The sequence below is a fragment of the Abrus precatorius genome, unplaced genomic scaffold, assembly GCF_003935025.1.
Source record: "Abrus precatorius isolate BTA unplaced genomic scaffold, Abrus_2018 Scaffold7, whole genome shotgun sequence".
Lineage (NCBI taxonomy): Eukaryota > Viridiplantae > Streptophyta > Magnoliopsida > Fabales > Fabaceae > Abrus > Abrus precatorius.
In genome coordinates this window covers 26,573,741-26,594,552 of record NW_020874417.1, presented here as the reverse complement: position 1 = coordinate 26,594,552, position 20,812 = coordinate 26,573,741, and the positions used below count along the sequence as shown (strand labels likewise).

The following is a 20,812-nucleotide window of genomic DNA, read 5'->3' as shown; positions in this document are numbered from 1 at the left end:
TGTAAATTATTTAATATTTTAGTTGTTAATTAATTTTTTTCTTTATTTTTTGTAACAGATAATGTTATGACTTCGCCACTTATCAATAACACTACTTAAAGTTAAAAATACATGACATTTTAAAGAATATTGGCCTTAGTCATTTAGCCTGCAAATACAAATAAATAGTCTCATTATTAATATACTTGTTGAATGGTAGGAACTAACGACACATATATTTCATTTTTTTTTCTAAAGAATGCACAATTATATTAAAAGACATATGTTGCTATTTTGCTTAGACTTTATATTAATGGTCTAATAGTAACTAGTTCTATTAATCCAAATGTTGTAGCAATGGAGGACATGTGTAAAGAGTTATTATGCACTCAACCTAAATCAAATGATATGGAAGGTTCATAAATAAGCTTAAAATAGTTGATACAACATCTTGATTGGTTTCCAACATCAGTAAGAGCAATGCCTATGCACATCCGAAATTCTTAGAATTGTTGGAATGTAATGAAATTAGAGTTTATAGTTAGGGTTCAAGATGCATTGCAAGTCTTTATAGGGGGCTAGATCGTGCCAAATAATATGAAGGTAAAGAAACTTGCGGTTGCATGATACTGCTGTAAGTATGAATGTGACATCAACTATCATGGTTGGCTTCAATTCTAGGTGAACCAATAATATTTTCACTTGCTTTTATGTGGAGACACCATTGATATTCACAAAACACAGATATAGGGATCTTGAAAAATTGAATTGACAATAGATGAGATAGAAGTTCATGAGGTAAGCATTTAATATGTCATTAAATATGTTGTAATTACACATTTGATATTGTTTATATATCTAATGTATTTTTTATAATCCAGTTTGTTTGGAAATCATATGAGGATGATGCTATTGATACCCATATTTTAGATGACATGAGAGGCAAACAAAAAACTAGAGACTAATACATGATAACTAGGTGATAATGTAGGATCAATGATATCAACATATATTACGAGGAATGTCAACTGATAATTATTATCCTTTAGTTAAGTATTAGACTTGGTATACAATATATGCAATAAATTGGCTATAGTTATCCCTGCGAATGGAACAGTTAACAACTAAGCAACAATAATTTTCGATGGAACAATCACCACCTATCCATTAACTAAGGATCCCACCACATTCACCACAACGAAATGAGAAGTTATATTGATCTATGTAAAGGGAGCAGTGACATTTTTGGTAAATTATTGTGCACATGACTTTGGTATATCTTCAATCAGAACACAAAATTGTCACAAAATTGTCATTGTCACTTTGACTTGAAAGGAAGTATCTAATGAAAAAATAGTTGTGCATCAAGTACTAATATAAGATGATATATACTGATCATAATTTGATACATCAAATAATTAATAGTCCATATCAATCATGTGTTGTGATATGACCTAATAAGTTAGCACATTTGATACCTCTCTCCATGTGGTCGAATCTAATCCTACTGATACAAAAAATGAAATTATAAAACAAAAAGAGAAGAAAGATGATGACAAAGGACAAATATATATATATAATTTTTTTTCATACATATTATGTTTGTTCATGTCCTTTGTAAATATATTTCCTCACTAATAAAAAAAAAGAAAAAATAAAGACCAGATGTTAAAGTATTTGTTGTACTTATTATATATATATATATTTCAATTTATTTGATTATATTTTAATTTATCTACTTATTATATTTGTGATTATATTATTAATAACTTAAATAAATGAAAAATTAAATTAAATGACAACAATAAACTCTAACATTATGATAAATAAATTAAATAACAGATCACCAAAACAATTTTTACCATCTAAATCTCGTCTATGATAATTTTTATAATTTTTTTTGAAAAAACACTTAAATTTTGCTAAATTTTAAACAATCTCCGTCGCTTTTTGCAACTTAAATCTGGCCAATAGCAAATTTTAATCAATATTTTGGTATATTTTTTCATAAAATGTCATATTATAATAAATTTAGCTACCAAATAAAACCCATATTTAACTTTGCCGTATATTTATTAATTTCCGTTAGTAGAAAACATTTATCGGACTAGATCTTACAACTTTGTTCTTCATATGGGAGTTTTTCACATTCCTATTTTTAGTGCTTTTAATTTTATCTTTCCATCCTATGTGCTTAATTATTTAAATAATATTATTGTTTGCAGCCAAAAAAATTCTGCAAAGCCTATTTAATTTTTTTTTAGAAAAATATAATTTGTTTTTGCTTATTCATTATTATTCATTAGCTTATCATTACAATAAGTTATTATTTTGCAATGAAAATTTATAAAAAGAGTAAGGACTCGTCTTTCTTATCCCAATAATGGTAAGGGAAGTAAAGGGTGATTCAGTAAAAGTCTTAACATCAAAGATTCAAATCTTGAATTCACTATTTATAAAGTACTTTATCCATTGGGTCAAAGAGTGGGTAAGAATATATTAAAAATGAGTTTAAATACTTGCAAAGTTTGACTTAATTGATCGATAGATAGTTGAGTCTTTTAAATATGATAATAAAAATTATATTCTTGGTTTTATATATATATATATATATATATATATATATATATATAGTGTTAAAAGAAATTGTACTTCAATGATATCTCTTCCTTGAAAGTGAATACTCTTTATTGTCGGCTGAAGAAAAGCATTGGTGCACACACAACTATATATAAAAATAATAATAATAATAATAAAAAAGCATCAAAATCAAGATTAAATAATAAATACATTAATTTTAATAATATTTAATTAATAAAAATTTAAATATATAGTAAAAAATAATATAATAAAAAATATAATCTATACATAAAAATAAATTAATAAACAATTTCACAAATAGTTATTTATGTAAACAAAATTTAAATTATATTTTATGAAATTATCGTATAACTTATATTTATATCAAAAAGTATTTGTATAAAATAAAAAATAGTAATTATATTTATTATTCTTTCTAATAGTTGTTTCTTTATACATGAAGGAGGACATTCAAATTCCATAAAAAATAGTAAACTTCCAATTTTGACTAAAGAAAAGTCCAAATTTAAAACATTAAATAGTTTTTCAACTTATTATACAATTTAGAAATGTAACAGCCACGAAGTCCACTCCATGCCGTTGCCCTTGCTTGCACCGGTTTGCATCTCGTGGATGCTCCTTGGCTTTATGATTCTAACGGATAAAAATTAAAAATAATTTACTGAAATAATATAATTTTGAAATAATTGGATGAAACGAACAATGTTTCTCATATAAAACGTAAATTCAAAAAAATGCATCACTCACTTAGGAAATGAGATGTATGCCCTAAAGAGTAAAGCTAGTTCAATATGTCTCACACGTGACGATCATTCAAAATCACTCATATTTGAAATGTACTACTCCTTTTGCATACAAGTGGTGACAGATAGTGTAACGTTATCGAAAGAAGAGGAGAAAGAAAGTTTAGGAAAAATTGAAGCTAACTAAGCAAAAAAGGTAGCATGTGGCTAATTAAAATTTTAGATCTACGTTTTATATGTGAAACACTGTTATTTACAATCCCCTAATATATTAATAAGATTTTAAATTAACATATAGAATGTATTTGGTAAGATATTTTAGTTAATTTAAAAATAAGTTTATTAACTGAATTTTTTTTTCTGAAAAAACATTTGACTCATTAACACGGTTCTTTCCTTGCGTATCTTGCTTGTAGCAAAATTTTCCGTTAGATGTGACGACGACGAGAATTTTTTCCAAATGTGTTTGTTTTTATATTATAATCAACTTTGATAAATAACATATATATTTTCTAGACACACAGATCAGAACATACAAAATTTATTTATAACTAAATATATGATTTACAAATATTTTGATTTAATATAAAATAAGATATAATTTTAAAAAAATTATATATTATCTAAAAATATTTCAAAAATTCTTAATATTTAAAATAAATCTTGTTTAACGTCTTCAAATATCATTAATTTTCTTTTTAAGTAATGAATTAATATCTTTGAATATTTATAAGCTTAAATTACAAAAATAATATTAACTTTAAATACTATAATAATATAAGTAATATATATTTAAAATAATAAATATAAGACCAAAGTTCACAAATTAATAATAGTTATTGTGATGATAGTCAACATATATCTTATTACATTATATTTATACTCCCAACTCCCCTTAAAAGAAAAATAATAATACTTAAATATTAAATTTTAATAAGTAACTTAAAAAGAAATCATTAAATATTGAATAAAAAATTTAAAAAAAATGTATATGTGAGTAGATTTATGTAGGTTTTTTTCCCTCGTGACATGCTTACACCTCCAAAACATTGCATGTTTCCTTACACCTATGCATAATGAATATAAATATTCAAGTTAAATGAATAATTGATATATATGATATGTAAATTAATTTGTAACAAGTATTAATATACTTACATATCATTAATGTTTTTTATTTTATTTTTTTATTTATTCCATAACAAGTAGATGAAGATGACTTCATTAGTTTGGAATAAAGTATTAACAATTGTTAATGACTCCTTTGTTATATTTAGAATAAAGTATTAACAATTGTCAATGACTCTTAAAAATGAAGATAACCATTGAAGAAGGTGAAACTAGTTATATGAAAATTTAATTAGAAAAAAAATTACTTATAATGATATGATGCAAGATAGCAATCATTTGTTTCTTCACACAACTTTATTTGAATATATGCATGAATAATTTCAGGCTTGTTTCCTAAGCTCTGAAACTAAAAAAGGTCAAATAATCCATATAAATGAGCGATACCCTTTGAAATGGAATACTTGCGTAGATGCTTAAACAACATGAGATATCCAATATACACAGTTTAGAAAACAATGAAATTGCAAGATAAAAGGAAAAGCAAAATATTCACACTGCATTTAGCAAGATACTATACATAACACAATGTCCACACATTTGAAGTACGAAAAATGGTATACTAACTTAAAATGTTGATTAAGTTTCCTTTAAACTAACAACTAAATCTTTGTTTCGAAAGTAAAAACAATGTCAAGATATCAAAAAACAAATGATTTATCAATTACAAGATTTAATATTTTCAATAATGGAGTGGTGAAGGGAATGTAGTAAAAATATAATGAACACAAAATCATTTACGTAGTAATGATAAGATTTAAATAAATAAGAACAAACACAAAGTTATTGCAAAGAAGACATAATAATTTTATGACTTGGACGAGAATGAAATGGAAACTCTAAAGTGTTTTATGTACTTATATGCGAGAAAAGTGATGAAAGAAAGTGGTAAATTGACAAGATTTAAACAAATGCAAAGTGTTCTATATACTCATGGCAAGATTTAAACAAATAAGAACAAACGCAAAGTTATTGCAAAGAAGACAGAAAAATTTTATGACTTGGACGAGAATAAAATGGAAACTTTAAAGTGTTTTATGTACTTATATGCGAGAAAAGTGATGAAAGAAAGTGGTAAATTGACAAGATTTAAACAAACGCAAAGTGTTCTATGTACTAATGGCAAGATTTAAACAAATAAGAACAAACGCAAAGTTACTGCAAAGAAGACAGAAAATTTTTATGACTTAGACGAGAATGAAATGGAAACTCTAAAGTGTTCTATGTACTTGTATGCGAGAAAAGCGATAAAAGAAAGTGGTAAATTGACACTAATAAATAATTTTCTATGTCAATTACCTCTTAAAATCAATGTAAAATGTACTTTATATATCAGTTGTATATACAGAGAATCTCTTACAAACATTTTTTACATCAGTTACTTTTAAAATTAATGTAAAAAAACTTTGTACATTAATTGTATAGTACAATTAATGTAAAAAAATTTTGATAAAAAATTTAAAACTTTCTTTACCTATTTTTTACATCAATGTTTTTATAATTGATATAAAAAATATTTATTACATCAATTCTAAAAATTAATTGTACAGTACAACTAATGTAAAAATTTTTTGATAAAAAATTAAAATTTTCTCTACCTATTTTTTACATCAATTTTTTTATAATTGATATAAAAAATATTTATTACATCAATTCTAAAAACATTTGATATAATAATTATTTTTATATCAGTTTAGGGATAACTGAAATTCTCGTACACTTTTAAAATGCCACCATATATTTATTTTATATCGATCCTTTCATTATCTATCTAAAATTCTATTATAAATTGTTGTACCGGTTAAAGTCATAATTATATTTATTTGAATCTAACTCATTCCACGTACGTAATAATAAATAAAGATGATAGGTTCACTACAAAGTCAATTCAAATATTATAACTTTGATTAATTAATTTAACGTATTGTATATGAAATAAATCCAAGCGTTTACATGAGAGAGGAAAAATGGATAGCCGTTAGCGATGAGGCATGTTGGGTAGTTTACAATAAAATTATTATATTTTTATATTTAATTTTTAATTTATATATATTTTTTATTATATCACTCTTTGTATTTCTCTCCTGTCGCTGCCTATTTCACAGGTATATGTAAAATGATCATCTCTCTTATGCGATTTCGTGCAAATTCCTACCAAATTAATATATATATATATATATATATATATATATATATATATATATATATATATATATATATATATGCTAATGCTAACATCCTTAAAGTGGGATATAAAATTTGTGAAGGAAGAAAAAGATAAAAAACAAATAAAAGAGAAAGAAAGTAAAAGATATAATAGAAACAAAATATAAAAAATGAAAATGAAAAAATGAGTGAAAAAAAACGGTACCCCGAGTGAGCACTTAATTAATTAATGATCAGAGGATACTAAAACATTATATAAGGCAAACAAATGTTGCTCAAGAAAATAAAGCAAACGAGTTTAAACAAACCATTGATTGCAGTTATGGCTTCAATGGATAGCCAAAAAGCAATAGAGCTCTTTGAAGGCCAAACTCTTCTGTACGTGCAGATATTTGGCTACCTAAGAACTATGTGTCTTAAATGGGCTGTCCAACTAGGTATTCCAGACATCATACACAACCATGGAAAGCCTATTACTCTTCCTCAGTTAGTGTCAACTTTGCAAATTTCACCAACTAAAGCTAGTTTTGTGCACCGGTTCATGCGCTTTTTGGCACACAATGGAATCTTTGATATCCACGAAAGCCTAGAAGAACATGAAATAACATATTCTCTAACCGCTGCATCAAAGCTTCTTGTCAAAAACAGTGGCCATTGTTTAACTCCTGTAGTTTTAGCGTTTACTGAGCAATTTATGATGGATAACTTACATCTGTTAGGGGAATGGACTCGTGGGGAGGACCCCACAATATTTGAGACAGCCTTTGGAACAAGCTTTTGGAAACTTCTTGAGAAAAATCCTGCATATATAAGTCTTTATAATGATGCAATGGCAAGTGATTCCCAGATGGTAAGCTTGGCATTGAAAAATTGTAGTTCAGTTTTTGAAGGGCTAGATTCCATTGTGGATGTTGCTGGTGGAACTGGAACCACAGCCAGAATTATCTGTGAGGCATTTCCTAAGTTGAAATGTGTTGTGATTGATCTTCCTCATGTTGTAGCAAACTTGACTGGAAGTAAGAATTTGAGTTTTGTTGGTGGTGACATGTTCGAATCCATCCCTGAAGCTGATGCAATTCTAATGAAGGTATACAAATATTTGTTCATTTGATAATTTGATTTGAGAAAATACTATTATACTATATCACATAAAAGCATTAATGATAATTTAATCCTCAATTGTTTTTATCTCGCTTTCTTTTTATTTTACAGTTGATTTTACATGACTGGGATGATGAGAAATGCATTAAGCTCTTGGAAAAGTGTAAAGATTCTATTTCAAGCAAAGGCAAAAGAGGAAAAGTGATTATCATCGATACAATAATAAACGAAAAGCTAGATGAGCAGAATCTGAGTCAAACAAAGCTCAGTATGGATATAATGATGTTGACTATTAATGGAAAAGAGCGAACTGAAAAAGAATGGAAACAACTCTTCATCCAAGCAGGATTCACGCAATACAGAGTATTTCCCATCTTTGGTTATAAATCTCTTATTGAGGTCTCTCCGTAGAGATTGTTATGATGTGTTAAGTATACTTTTTATAATCGGTTAATTTTAAAATAAAATAACATAAGAGATGTTGAATAGTATGTTAAAAAAGGTGTGTTGTTTGTATTTTTCATGTGTTACATATGAATTTCCTTAAACATTGTGATGTATTTATGTTCTTTACATGTTGTGAACTAAAGAAAGGTGTGATGGCATTGTCAACTTCTGGTGGAGTTAACTTATGTTTCTCACCACTATATGGTTAAATGTATCGTGTATGAATAAGCTTGTAATGGATTTAACAGTTTTAGATGTCAACTGAATAAGTTTACAATGTTTTGGTATACATGCCTTTACATCTTTACATGGCTTTGATTTATTTATTTATTGATACACGGCTTTTATTTATTTTTTGTGTTAGTGTCCATTTAAAGTTAAATAAAATTAATTTTAAATTGTTGAATGTAACTAAAATGTGTAAATAAATAAGAAAGAAAAGAGTAAATTGCTCCAAGATTCATTTTCATCATAAATGAGAGAGATAGTCTTAAGTCCTCTGCTAAGGTTTCCTTAACCCTTTGGGCCAGACACACCTTAAGCCATTGTGACTCTGGTGGCTTCTCGGTGGTCATCATAAGGGCTTCTTCCCAAGAACCCTTGCTATCTCAAGGACACGAATAAAATGGATCACACAGAAATAGAGAAACAAACTAAGGGGAAAGCAGATATGATGTTTAGAAGTAAGACAAAGGTCAAACAAGTATGTGACGTCGCCTTTGGAAGACCTGGACTCTTGTATGCAAAAAGGCAGCCCTAATGATTGTGAATCAAACCAAGTACTTTCGAACCCTAGTCCTCTCATTGCCTATCATATAAAGACAAGGTTCTTGTAGCTAATGATATAAATCTAGTCTTAGTGATAAGGAAATCATCAAACCGATCAATCACTACTAGAAATACACTTAATACAAATAAAAATTATAAACTGATTTTTTTTTTGTCTGAAATACAGATGATAAATCTTTTTTTTTTATTTCTTTTGTAGAAATCCATTTGTAATATAAACAAAAAAAATCCATCTATAATTAGCTCGTCATTTGGCACGAAACATTATAAATAGAAATTTCTTTCTGTAATTTGAAAATGAAGCAAGAATTTTTGAATAGGAATTACAAATGAAAAAATCCGTCTCTAAATTAAAAAAATTTTACTGAGTTTTTATATAGCTCGTTACAGACAAAAAAATTCGTCTCTAATGGCCTTTGGTGGATTTATAGACTCATAAATATGTTTGTAAGTGAACATGCAAAACACTCTATTTCATTAAACCATTTACAAGCAGAAAAATCTATCTGTAATATGTGAAACAAATCAAAACTATGTCTCCTTCTTTTTCCTCACTTTCTATTATTTCTTCTATCTCATCTCCCTCTCTGTCTCTCTCTAGCATCTTTAGTTTTTTGGCCTTTGCAATGGTTGAAGCATCCATTTGGAAAACAATTTGCATAATTGTGTTTCTAGTACGCTACTCTAACTTTTGGTCGATTTAATTTTTTAATTTTTGATGTATAATAGAGATTTATAGTGAGGAAACTCTCGCTGTAATGAGAAGCAAACAGAATGACTTGTTTTTGACATTCAACTCTCACTGTAGTAAGTGTGATGGCGCTGTAGCAAGAGTATATTTCCTCTTAGTGAAAAAACCTCTTTCGCTGTGGCAAAAGTAGCGCTGTAGTGAGAATAACTTTTTGCATATTCATATTTAAGGCATTTCCCGAACTTCAAGAACAAAGAACAGACTTGGAAGGGAACTTAGAGAGAGAGATGTTGAGAAATGAAGGAAAAGAGTGGGAACACTCAAATTCAAATTTGGATTATTGTTTTTTTCTCTTTTATTGATGTCATGACTGCAATGAGTGGCTAAAAACTTCTGTGGGATTGAATGTAAATCTTCAAGCTTGATATATTTCCTGTGATTTATATATATTTTTTGGTGATTTCAATCTATGGTCATTACTTGAAACTGTTTGGCTAATTGCTTATTGATCTTAGAATCTAAATTATATCTGAAAAGTATGTCTTAAATTTGGATTTGATTGAAATTACTTAGTAACTTGTTCTTCTAAGAATATATTTCAAATTACCAATTGCTTTTTAACCTAAATCTTAATACTGGATAATTTGCTAATCATTTGAAGATTCAATCTTTAAGAAATTATTTTAGAAGTATGTTTTCAAGGAATTGAAATATATGATTTTAGCAGGTTGCATCAACATCAATAGAATCGATCACTATATATGTCACTGAATCATAAGAATACAAAAAGGATGATAGATGAATTTCAATTCTAGTTTCCTTAATTTGATTTTACTCACACTTTGAATCACTTTCTTAAATTATAGTTTTCATATATTTTCTATGAAATTCAGCAACCAATTTCTTTATACATATGTTCAATTACTTTATGCCTTAAGAATTAACACACTTTAGCTTGTTCTCTGAGAAGATACTCCAGTGTTCACCAGTTGTTACTTGCAAATGATATATTTCATTGTCGTGCGTAAAAATTCCAACAAGAGTATAATCAAATTTTGAACTATAAAGAATCCTATTGGTACTATCATTACAGATCTAGGTGGATTAGGCTGGGAGATAGAAACACTAGTTTCTTCTATAGAGTTGTTATCTTTCGTAGGCATAGAAATACCATTAATGCCATTAAGGATGAGGCTGGAAATTGGGAATTCAATCCCTCAAAGTTAAAACTTATGGCTTTACGCTATTTTAAGAATATATATCATGATTCTTCCTCTAATGACTCTGAGTTACTGACCCAAACCTCTTTCCCTTCCCTTAGAGACTTTAATATTCAGAGGTTCTCAACCACTTCCTCAATTGAAGAGGTCAAAGCCTCTATTTAGTATTGAGAAATTTAAATCTCCTGGTCCTTACGGTTTCCATGCACTATTCTTTAAAAATCAATGGCAATTTCTTGCACCCATTTTGTTTTAGAAGTTTTCCAAGATCCTAGGAAAATCTCTATTGTTAATGACACTACAATTACTCTTATTTCCAAAGTTGAAAATCGAGAAGGAATAAAAAATTTTAGGCCCATCTCTCTATGTGATGTTAGTTATAAAATTGTTACTAAACTTCTTATTAATAGGATTAGGGATTCTCTGCCTCACTTTATTTCTGCTAATCAGTTCAACTTTATCCTAAGAGATATGTTATAGATAATGTCATAATTTTACAAGAACTACTCCATTCTTTCCAAAATCTTAGGAAGAGGACTAATTATATGATTATTAAGCTTAATTTGGAAAAAGCCTATAATAAGCTTAGGTGGAATTTTGTTTTTGACACTCTCCATAAAATAGGCCTTAAAGCTAGTTTGGTTAGCCTGATCTAATACCGTGTTTCTACCTCTACTATGTATATTAATTGGAACAACACTTAATATGATTCTTTTACTCCTTCTAAGGGCATTTGTCAAGGTATGGTCTCCCCTTCCTGATGACTAGTTCAAATTAAATATGGATGGAGCTATTTCAAAGACCACGAGAGCTGCTGCTTGTAGAGGTTTGATCCATGATAGTCATGGCAAGTTTATTATAGGATTCTGTAGCAACCTTAATCCTTGCACTCCCCTTTTAGTTGAACTTTGGGGTATATACTTAGGCATTCAGTTGGTGGTGCAAAAAAAAAAGATCTCTACCATCTGGATTGAGAGTGACTCTAAAGACGCAATTGCTTTAGTCCTAAAACTCCAACTCCCTTTTCATCCTTGGTTTCCTCTTCTTTGTACTATTAGATAGACTCTTAAAGCTATTGGTTTTGTTAGATTTACTCATATATGTAGACAAGCTAACTAATGTGCTGATTCCTTAGTTAAATAAGGCCTTTAGCTCTTTTCTCCTCTCTCTTAGTTTGAGAATCTCCCTTTCCTCTCTTTTACCTTTTCTAAGCTTGAATTCCAGCCATCTGTGACTGCCTATACCTATGGGCTAGTTCGTTTGTTTACTTTTAAGCTTTTAAGCTCTTTCTAATAGCAAAAAAAAAAAAGTGTAAATAAATAAATATAAATACACATTTTTATTGTAATTATATTTTTATTAAAAAGAATGAGAATTAATTTTACAATTTTAAAATAAACATACCCTTATTTTACAAATTTAATTATTTTATAATTAGTTTGTTTTTTATTTCATCGTAAAGGACATTAACATCCGATAAAAAATAATAGTACACCTATTTTGGAAAAGGGAAAAAAATTCAGATTCAGAAGTCGAATATATTTCAATTTATTACTGATGTTCCATGCCTTGGGAATCATCACGTGGGTGGAATTTGTGATAAAAAAGAAAAAAAGGCCCACAATGAAAGGACAAAATTGAATGATAATCATATAAGTTAAAAATCAATGAACTCGATGCTTGTTTGGTTTATGATTGTAAATTTAACTCTCTTTTTTTTAACAAAAACTACATAGTATAATAAAAATTATAGTAAATATTAACTTTTGTATATATTTTAATTACGGTCATTCGTTTAAAATTGATTTTATTCAATTTAAAATAAACGAGCCTTAATATATTAATTAAGGTTTTAAGATATAAAGTCTATTCTTTTTCGAATCTCAATAGTATTATAAATTTCCTTAAATAGAAGCGATTTACTTTTGCAAAACTGTTGTATGAACCATTCATTGGACAGAAACTTTAAAGACAACATATAATGTTTATATTTTTAAATTTTTTATGTAATATAAAAAAGAGAAAAAATAGATGATGCAAGTGTTAAAAAAAAATTGGATGGCATTAGTGGTGAGAAAATTCGAGCAGTTTACATTATCATTGGTGGTCTAGAATTCCGTGCAATCTTAACAAAATTAGCTCAATTTGTTAGATACATTAAAAAATAATAAATATACCTTATTGGGTGTTTCAAATTATCATAAAAATATTTATTAAATATTTATATAATTTTAAGATAATAAATATTTTTATTTTTATTAATCCTTTTTAAATCCTCAATAAATGTTCTTAGTCATATATTTAAAAATTACAAAAAAATCAAATATTTTAATTATTAGAAGGTATAAAATATTATCAATTTTATTAATTTTAACTCTTAAAATTGAGATTAAGTAGTAAATTTTATTAAAATTTTATTAAATTAAATTAAAATAAAAACTGTAATAAATATTTTTAATAAAATTTTATTATAATTGTTTAAATCGAACCTGTAGTTGAAGACAATATAACTGAAACATTATATAAGTCAAGGCTTGTTGGTGCAAACACAACAAATAACTTTAAATAAATTAATATTGAGTGCAATTATGACTTCAATGAATAGCCAAAAAAAAATTGAACTCTTTGAAGGTCAAACTCTTTTGTATATGTAGATATTTAGCTACTTAAGAACTATATGTCTTAAGTGGGTTGTCCAACTAGATATTATCAATATTTGATGAATGTTTAACAAATCCAACTTGGAGATAGCAATATGAAATGGTATAAGAGACAAAGCTTTTGTTAAAACATCAGCCAATTGATTTGTAGAGAGAACATGTATCACATGCAGAAGATTCTCTTGAATTTTTATGTGAATTAGGTGACAAAACACTTCAATGTGTTTTGTCCTTTCATGAAATGTTGGATTTTTGGCAATTTGTATAGCTGACTGACTATCAAAAAAGGTTGCAAATGGAGTTGGAACTGTGATATGCATACTATCACATAAGTATTTAAGCCATTGTAGCTCACATGTAAGAGAAGCCAGTGCTTTATATTCAGCTTCGAAGGATGATCAGCAAACAGTAGATTATTTCTTGGACTTTCATGAAATTAAAGAATTGCCTAAAAAGACACAATAACCAGTAAAAGATCTTCGGGTAGTAGCACATGTGGCCCAATCGGAGACGAAAAAAGCTTGACTTTTCAATGGATTAGAAGAGGGATATAACATACCAAGACCAGGAGCACCTTTAAGATACCTAACAATTCTTAGAGCAGCCTGTATATAAGGTTCTTTTGGCTTAGAAACAAATTGGCTCAACTATTGGACAAAAAACTTATATCTAGCTAATTATTTGTCAAATATAAAAGCCTACCAATTAATCTTCTAAAAATAGTAGGATCATGTAACAAATGACCATGATCAACATGTAACTTCATGGCTAAGTCTGCAGGAGATGGAGTATGTTTACATCTAAGGAGACCTGTTTCATCAATTAATTCTAAACAATACTTTAAGTTAAAACAATCCCTGATAATCACATCGCAATGGTATCAAACAAACTAGATTTTCTTAAAAATTTTGCAATACAAGGAGTAAACCTAGGTCATCTCACAAGGACATAAAATACATTCTGTTTCTGGTTTCATCATGTAATTTCAGATTAGCTTAGGGAAGGATTGTTTTGAATTAAATTGTAAACAGCAGAAAAGAACAGAACAAAGAATAATTATAACGAAACGAAATATGAAATTCAACCAAATCAAGATCTCAATTACTACAACGCAATTCTCATTGTTACACGAATATAATTCCAACGAATTTCCAATCAACACTAATTCAATACGACATTAGTAACTCAAAATCTAAATCTAGATTATGAATTCCATCAAAACAAGAACTGCAATTGCAAATCCAATGCTCTAACAAAATTCAGAAAAATTGATTTATTGAATTAGGTGAATTCATTTATTTCAAATCTGAAATTCTCATTCTCTATTTAGAATGCAAACAAAAAAATAATATCATGAAAAACGTAATTATCCTAATCAGAAAAGAAGAGGAAAAGCGCGAATTCGATAGAACCTAACCCGAAACTCAAACGCAATGTTGTTCTTGAAACCTTGAACCGATTGATGGATTATCCTTGCTTCATGATCATGTTTGCTTTGGCTAAAACCAGAAAATATGAAAAGATGGAAGGTAGAGAGACGAAAATAAAGGAAAGAATTTAAAATAAAGACTTTTGTAATTCTGAAAAATTGCGGAAAAAGAAAAATAAGGATTCGTACATAAAGTCATAACCTCAATTTAAATATAAAATAATTGGGCTTAATTAAGGCCCAACTCCCTAATGAGTTTCCTAAACACCTAACTAAGTAAAAGACATAATAATTGGGCTTACTTAAGACCCAACTCCCCAACTAAGTAAAATCAACAATATAATCAAATTCTGAAAATTTCAGTGTAGGGCCGCAACATTGTGACGCAATTTTGGACTTGAAGATGCTCGAGTTGGGCTTTCCTCCCAACAGAGAAGTTGTAGATCTCTGTCTTATCTTTCCAAGGACACCAATTTTGTCCAATTCCAAGTAGTGTAGCTCCAGATATGGTCTTTGCAAGAAACTGTGTCAAAATAAGAAATTATGGCGGGAATTAAGAAAGATTTATATTTAAATCCTAAATTACTTACTAACACAAATCTAAACTAACACATCAAAATAATGCACTAATGAAGCTCAATTAAACCAAAAACATGGAGAGAAAGATATACTAAAATATGACTATCAATCCCTTTCTTAGATCTAGCAACTTTAAGACTGAGAAAGAACTTTAAGGGAACAAGATCTTTGATACAAAATCTGCTATGGAGATGAGCCTTGACTTTCTAAATTTTTGTCATATCATTACCACTGAGGGCTATGTCATCAACATAAACCAAAAGTATAGTAATAGAAGACCCTCTAAACTTTATAAATAATGAATAATTTGTAAAACTCTGTTTGTAGCCCATTAAGGTAAGTTCTTAGGTTAGTTTGTTATTCCAATTTTGACTACCCTGTTTAAGGCCATAAAAGGATTTTTCTAGTTTACAAACTAGTTTGGATGAAGGTAGGCTTAAACATTGAGGAGGTCTTATGTACACTTCTTTGTCTAAGTCCTCATGTAGAAATGTATTATTTACATCTAAAAGATAATTTCTTTTGCATAGCAAAAGAACAAGTGTCACAGGCAGCAACTTTGTGAAAAGGAATATCAGTATAATGAGAAGAGATGAGTTAAAGAATTTTATTAGAAGGATGACCCAATTTTGTGTGCCATATAGAGTCACTATTAGTAATGTGTTTATTATCAGAATTGTTCGAAGTAGAATTACAATATATTATTTCAACAGAAGAAGTGGACAATTTATTAAGTTCCAAGAGTTGAAATAATCCGTGATTCTTCTTCGCTACTCCAATCCTCTTAAAGGTAGGTATCTACACAATAACACAATTATTTTGACAAAATACCACAATGCAGTCATTATTGGCACAAGTTTTGGAATTGAAATCAAATGCACGATGAAATCAGGTACATATAAAACATTGTGAAGAATTAAGTTATTAACATGAATAGTACCTGTAAAGTTAGCAACAACCAGTTGATTATTAGGTAGTCTAATGGATATAGGTTTAATAGGTGTAAGAGTATTAAAATAAGCTTTAGAAGGACAAATATGGTCTGTGGCACCACTATCCAATATCCATCTAGGTTGAAAAAAGGCAATACCTAGAGGATTATCAATACTTTGATAAGCACTGTTCATAGATGAATTATTGGTTGGGAGTTGTTGAAGAAGAGCTAAAAAAATCCTGATATTGATCCTTAGAGAAATAGAATTTATTTTGAGGTTTAGTCTCTTCCAGTACAGAAGCATCTTGAACACTTGTGGACCCATGTTCAGCATTATTAGCGAAAGATTTTGTGGAATTAGAAGGCGACTTGTTGTTGTTTTTGTATCTATAATGTGATTGGCTTTTCTTCAGTTGGTAAAGAATTTTGTGGTTTTACCATTTCCTCTACCATGACATCTGCCAAATCTACCACCACCATGAATATTAGTAGAACCACCTTTATCAGGGAAGGTGTTCTTGATTGAATCAGTATTAATTATTGCTAAAGCTACAGACTCCTACGAATTTGACCCTCCAAACTCACATTCATATTGAAGTACCAAGGAAAAAGTGTGAACCAAATCAGGCATGGGTTCCATTAACATTACTTGAGATCTAACTTGCACAAATTCATCATTAAGACCTCGTAGAAATTTGATAACACAATCATTATCACGTTCTTTTTGAATCTTGGGAATAAGACCACAAGAGCGTGTAACAAAACAATTACACACCAAAATCGCACAATGCATGGATAATTCCTTCCAAACAATGCGTAAACAAGTATAATATTAAGACATAGTGAGATCGCCTTGTTTAAGTTGTTATACCTCCTCCTGAAGATCAGCAATTTTGAATTTGTCGTGATGAGTGAAACGATCACAAAGATTGTTGTAGATTTCAGCAGTAGTATCAATCCGCATGACAGATTGCTTGATATTGGAGGTCATAAAGCGTGTTAACCATGACACTACCATCTTGTTGTAGTGACGCCATGCCTTACGCAAAGGATTTGATGAATCTGGACATGGAATCATGCCAAAAACAAAGTGCTCCTTATTCTTTGTCTCGAAGGCCATGAGCATATTGTGTTTCCATTGTTGAAAGTTATTATCAGAAAGTAATGGTTTGACGAGAACAAGAGCTGGATTTTCTCTAGGATGAAGAAAAGTACGAATTGCTTGGGTTAACAAGGTGGTCAAAAAGTTGGTTGTGGTTTTGGTTTCGGTCTGAATTGTCATGGTTTTGGTCTGAAGTTTCATCAAATTCTAACATAGTCGATCAAAAGAAAATAAATAGATAAAGAAGGGGATTTCAGTGAAATTGAAGGAACATAGAAGCTATGGATCTTGAGGATGATGATACCATATCAACATTTGAATTCATAAAAATCATAAAGAGGAAAATTTCATCTATTATTTGATCAACTCACATCAGAATGAACAATAGTTGTGACTAAATACAAAAGTTGAAAAAAATAACAAAAAAATGGTTAAAAAGATAACCGTTAATGTTTACTAAAGTAACTAGATGAAATATTAACAGAATAGACTAACAGAATAGATTAACAAAGTGTTAGTCCTAATATGTATTTCTAATATAATATATAATCATGGAAAACTTATTACACTTACTGAATTGGTGTCAACTTTACAACTTCCACTAGCTAAAGCAAGTTTTGTACACCACTTCATGCGCTTTTTGGCACACAATGGAATCTTTGATATCTATGAAAGCCTAGAAGACCATGAATTAAGATATGCTCTAACCCCTTCATCAAAGCTTCTTGTCAATACTAGTGACCATTGTCTATCTTCATTTGTTCTAGCGTCCATTGAGCCATTTATAATGAATGAAAAGCATCGGTTTAGGGAATGGATTCATGGGAAGGATCAGACAGCCTTCGGAACAAGCTTTTGGGATCTTCTTGAGAAACATCTTGCATATATAAGTCTTTACAATAAGGCAATGGCAAGTGATTCTCAAATGATAGACTTGAATTGAAAAATTGCAGTTCAGTTTTTGAAGGGTTAGATTCCATCGTGGATGTTGGTGGAGGAACTGGAACCATAGCCAGAATTATCGGTGAAACATGTCCTCAGTTGAAATGTGTTGTGATTGACCTCCCCGTGTTGTAGCAAACTTGACAGGAAGTAATAATTTAAGTTTTGTTGGCGGTGACATGTTCAAATTTATCGTTGAAGCTAATGTTGTTATGCTGAAGGTACAAATATGTGTGTTCATTTGATGATTTGATTTGAGAAAGTACTATCACATAGAGACAAAGATATTTAAAATCCTTAATCTTGTTCATTTAATGATTTGATTTGGAATGATGAGAATTACATAAAAATTTTGGAAAAGTGTAAAAATTCTATTTTAAGCAAAGGCAAAGAAGGAAAAGTTATTATCATAGATACAATAATTAATGAAAACCTAGATGACCATGATATGACTCAGACAAAGCTCAGTATGGATATAATTATGTTGTGTCAATGGAAAAGAATGAATAGAAGAAGAATGGAAACAACTTTCATTGAAGCAGGATTCCAACACTACAAAATACATCCCATTTTTGGTTTTAGATCTCTTATTGAGGTTTATCCTTAGACATCATTATTATATCTTTATGACATTTGATGTGTTATATATGAACATCCTTAGACGTTGTTGTAATAGTTTACATGTTGTGAACGGAAGAAATGTGTCAATTCTGGTGGTGTTATCTTATGTTCTGTTTCTCACTGCTATCTGATTAAACGTGTTACGTATGAACATGGTTGTAATGGAGTTAATAATTTTAGATGTGAAGAGAGTAAGTTTACAATGTTTTGGTGTGGCTTTTGTTTCTCCTGTTATCCTTTATGTAGTGTGCATCGTTATTACGGACGAATCTACATTAAAATTCAAATGTCCCCCATAAACCTTTAAAATAGTATTTTTTATTTTTTTTTACTGTATTCACTACACTAAAAATAAGCTTTTAAAGCGCTAACTTAGACAACGGTTAGTAAAAAATGATGAACGAAACATTTGCATAAAGATTTGTCGTTAATCCTTATCAAAGTATGCAGAATTTTTGTGTAGTCTAGGATGCAAGCCTAGGTTGTCTCTGATGACTTTGGTTGAAAATGTGCATTAAACATGTTTCAAACATTCACTATGAAAGCAAGTAAAAGAAGGGGTTTGTTTGGTTTCCAGATTCAATTAAGGAAGCAAGAAACAAAATGGTAAAATTCAATCAATAAAGTGTAGCAATCTTTAGTTCATTCACGTGATTCTATCCTTATTCCTCTCAACATTTAACATTCTTTCTCTTCCTCTGAATTAGATTAATTTAACAAGCTAGAATCAACCTTAAAACCCCATATGAATTTAAGCAAATTCAATGGACTCCAACTCATTTTTCCAAGATTATGCAACCTTAGAAATTAACTTAGAATTAAGCAAATCAAGTTAAGAATCTCATTAAAACAAATTAGGGTTAATTAAGCAATGTCTCCTTTATTCAACCATTAATTCAATTCAAAGGATTGGGAAATAGAAATTCATGAAGGAAAATGATTTATATTAACATTAATAACCTAAGAATTTAAGAATACAAGTGAACTCACTAAGGATTATAAAAGATTTAGCCCTCCATAAGGATGGGTCTCACAAATACAAGATGAAAAGAGAGAGAATGCAATGACATGAATGCAAAAATTAAAAGAAAGTAAGGAGAAAATGTGAATTAAACCCTAGATCCTTGGCTGTCACCTAAGGCTGATCTAAGCTTTGCAAGTGTTCCCAAAATGGAAAAAATCTAAAAGTGTAAAAAGCTTACTAATCTAATTCCCAAAAATCTATATATACTAAGTCTGACGCCACTTCATAGTGATCACTCTTGTTTACAAGAAACAAGAGTGAACACGCACAACATTCCTCAAGCTTCCCCCTTTCTGTAGTGATCACTCTTGTGTATAATAGTAGTCACTTTGGGTGCGCGTAGTTACTCTTACTTATGAGAGTGAACACGCGCAGAGTGCTCTAGTTTAGGCTTCACTGGAGTGATTACTTTCACTTTTGAAAGTGGTTACACGCAAGGTCCTTCAACTTGGGGCTTTCTGGAGTTATTACTATCACTCACGAAAGTGATTACGCACAGGCATGATGTTCTCTTTAGCTTTGGAGTGATCATTGCTACTTCTAAAAGTGATTACCCTGGCCTAACCTTTGGAATTAGCTCTCTGGAGTGATCACTATGGTACTTGAGAGTGTTCACTCTCACTTCATATTTTTTTCAAGAGCCAAAAATTCATGAA

General features: G+C 29.3%; 1 protein-coding gene and 1 pseudogene across 1 annotated transcript; both read left to right on the top strand.

Moving 5' to 3' along the window:
• The first annotated feature begins 6,939 nt into the window (after positions 1 to 6,939).
• Positions 6,940 to 8,129, top strand: LOC113872612 (isoflavone 7-O-methyltransferase-like). The gene is made up of 2 exons (XM_027510298.1): positions 6,940 to 7,704; positions 7,830 to 8,129. Exons 1-2 carry the CDS (start codon positions 6,940 to 6,942, stop codon positions 8,127 to 8,129), a joined length of 1,065 nt encoding a protein of 354 aa, XP_027366099.1.
• Positions 8,130 to 13,453: 5,324 nt separating this feature from the next.
• Positions 13,454 to 19,118, top strand: LOC113872609 (annotated as a pseudogene).
• Positions 19,119 to 20,812: the final 1,694 nt, after the last annotated feature.

Excerpts from the sequence above, each read along its gene's own strand:
- LOC113872612 (XM_027510298.1), top strand. The coding sequence starts at position 6,940 with ATGGCTTCAATGGATAGCCAAAAAGCAATAGAGCTCTTTGAAGGCCAA. Across the intron at positions 7,705-7,829 it reads CTGATGCAATTCTAATGAAG|TTGATTTTACATGACTGGGA; the intron begins GTATACAAATAT and ends TTTATTTTACAG.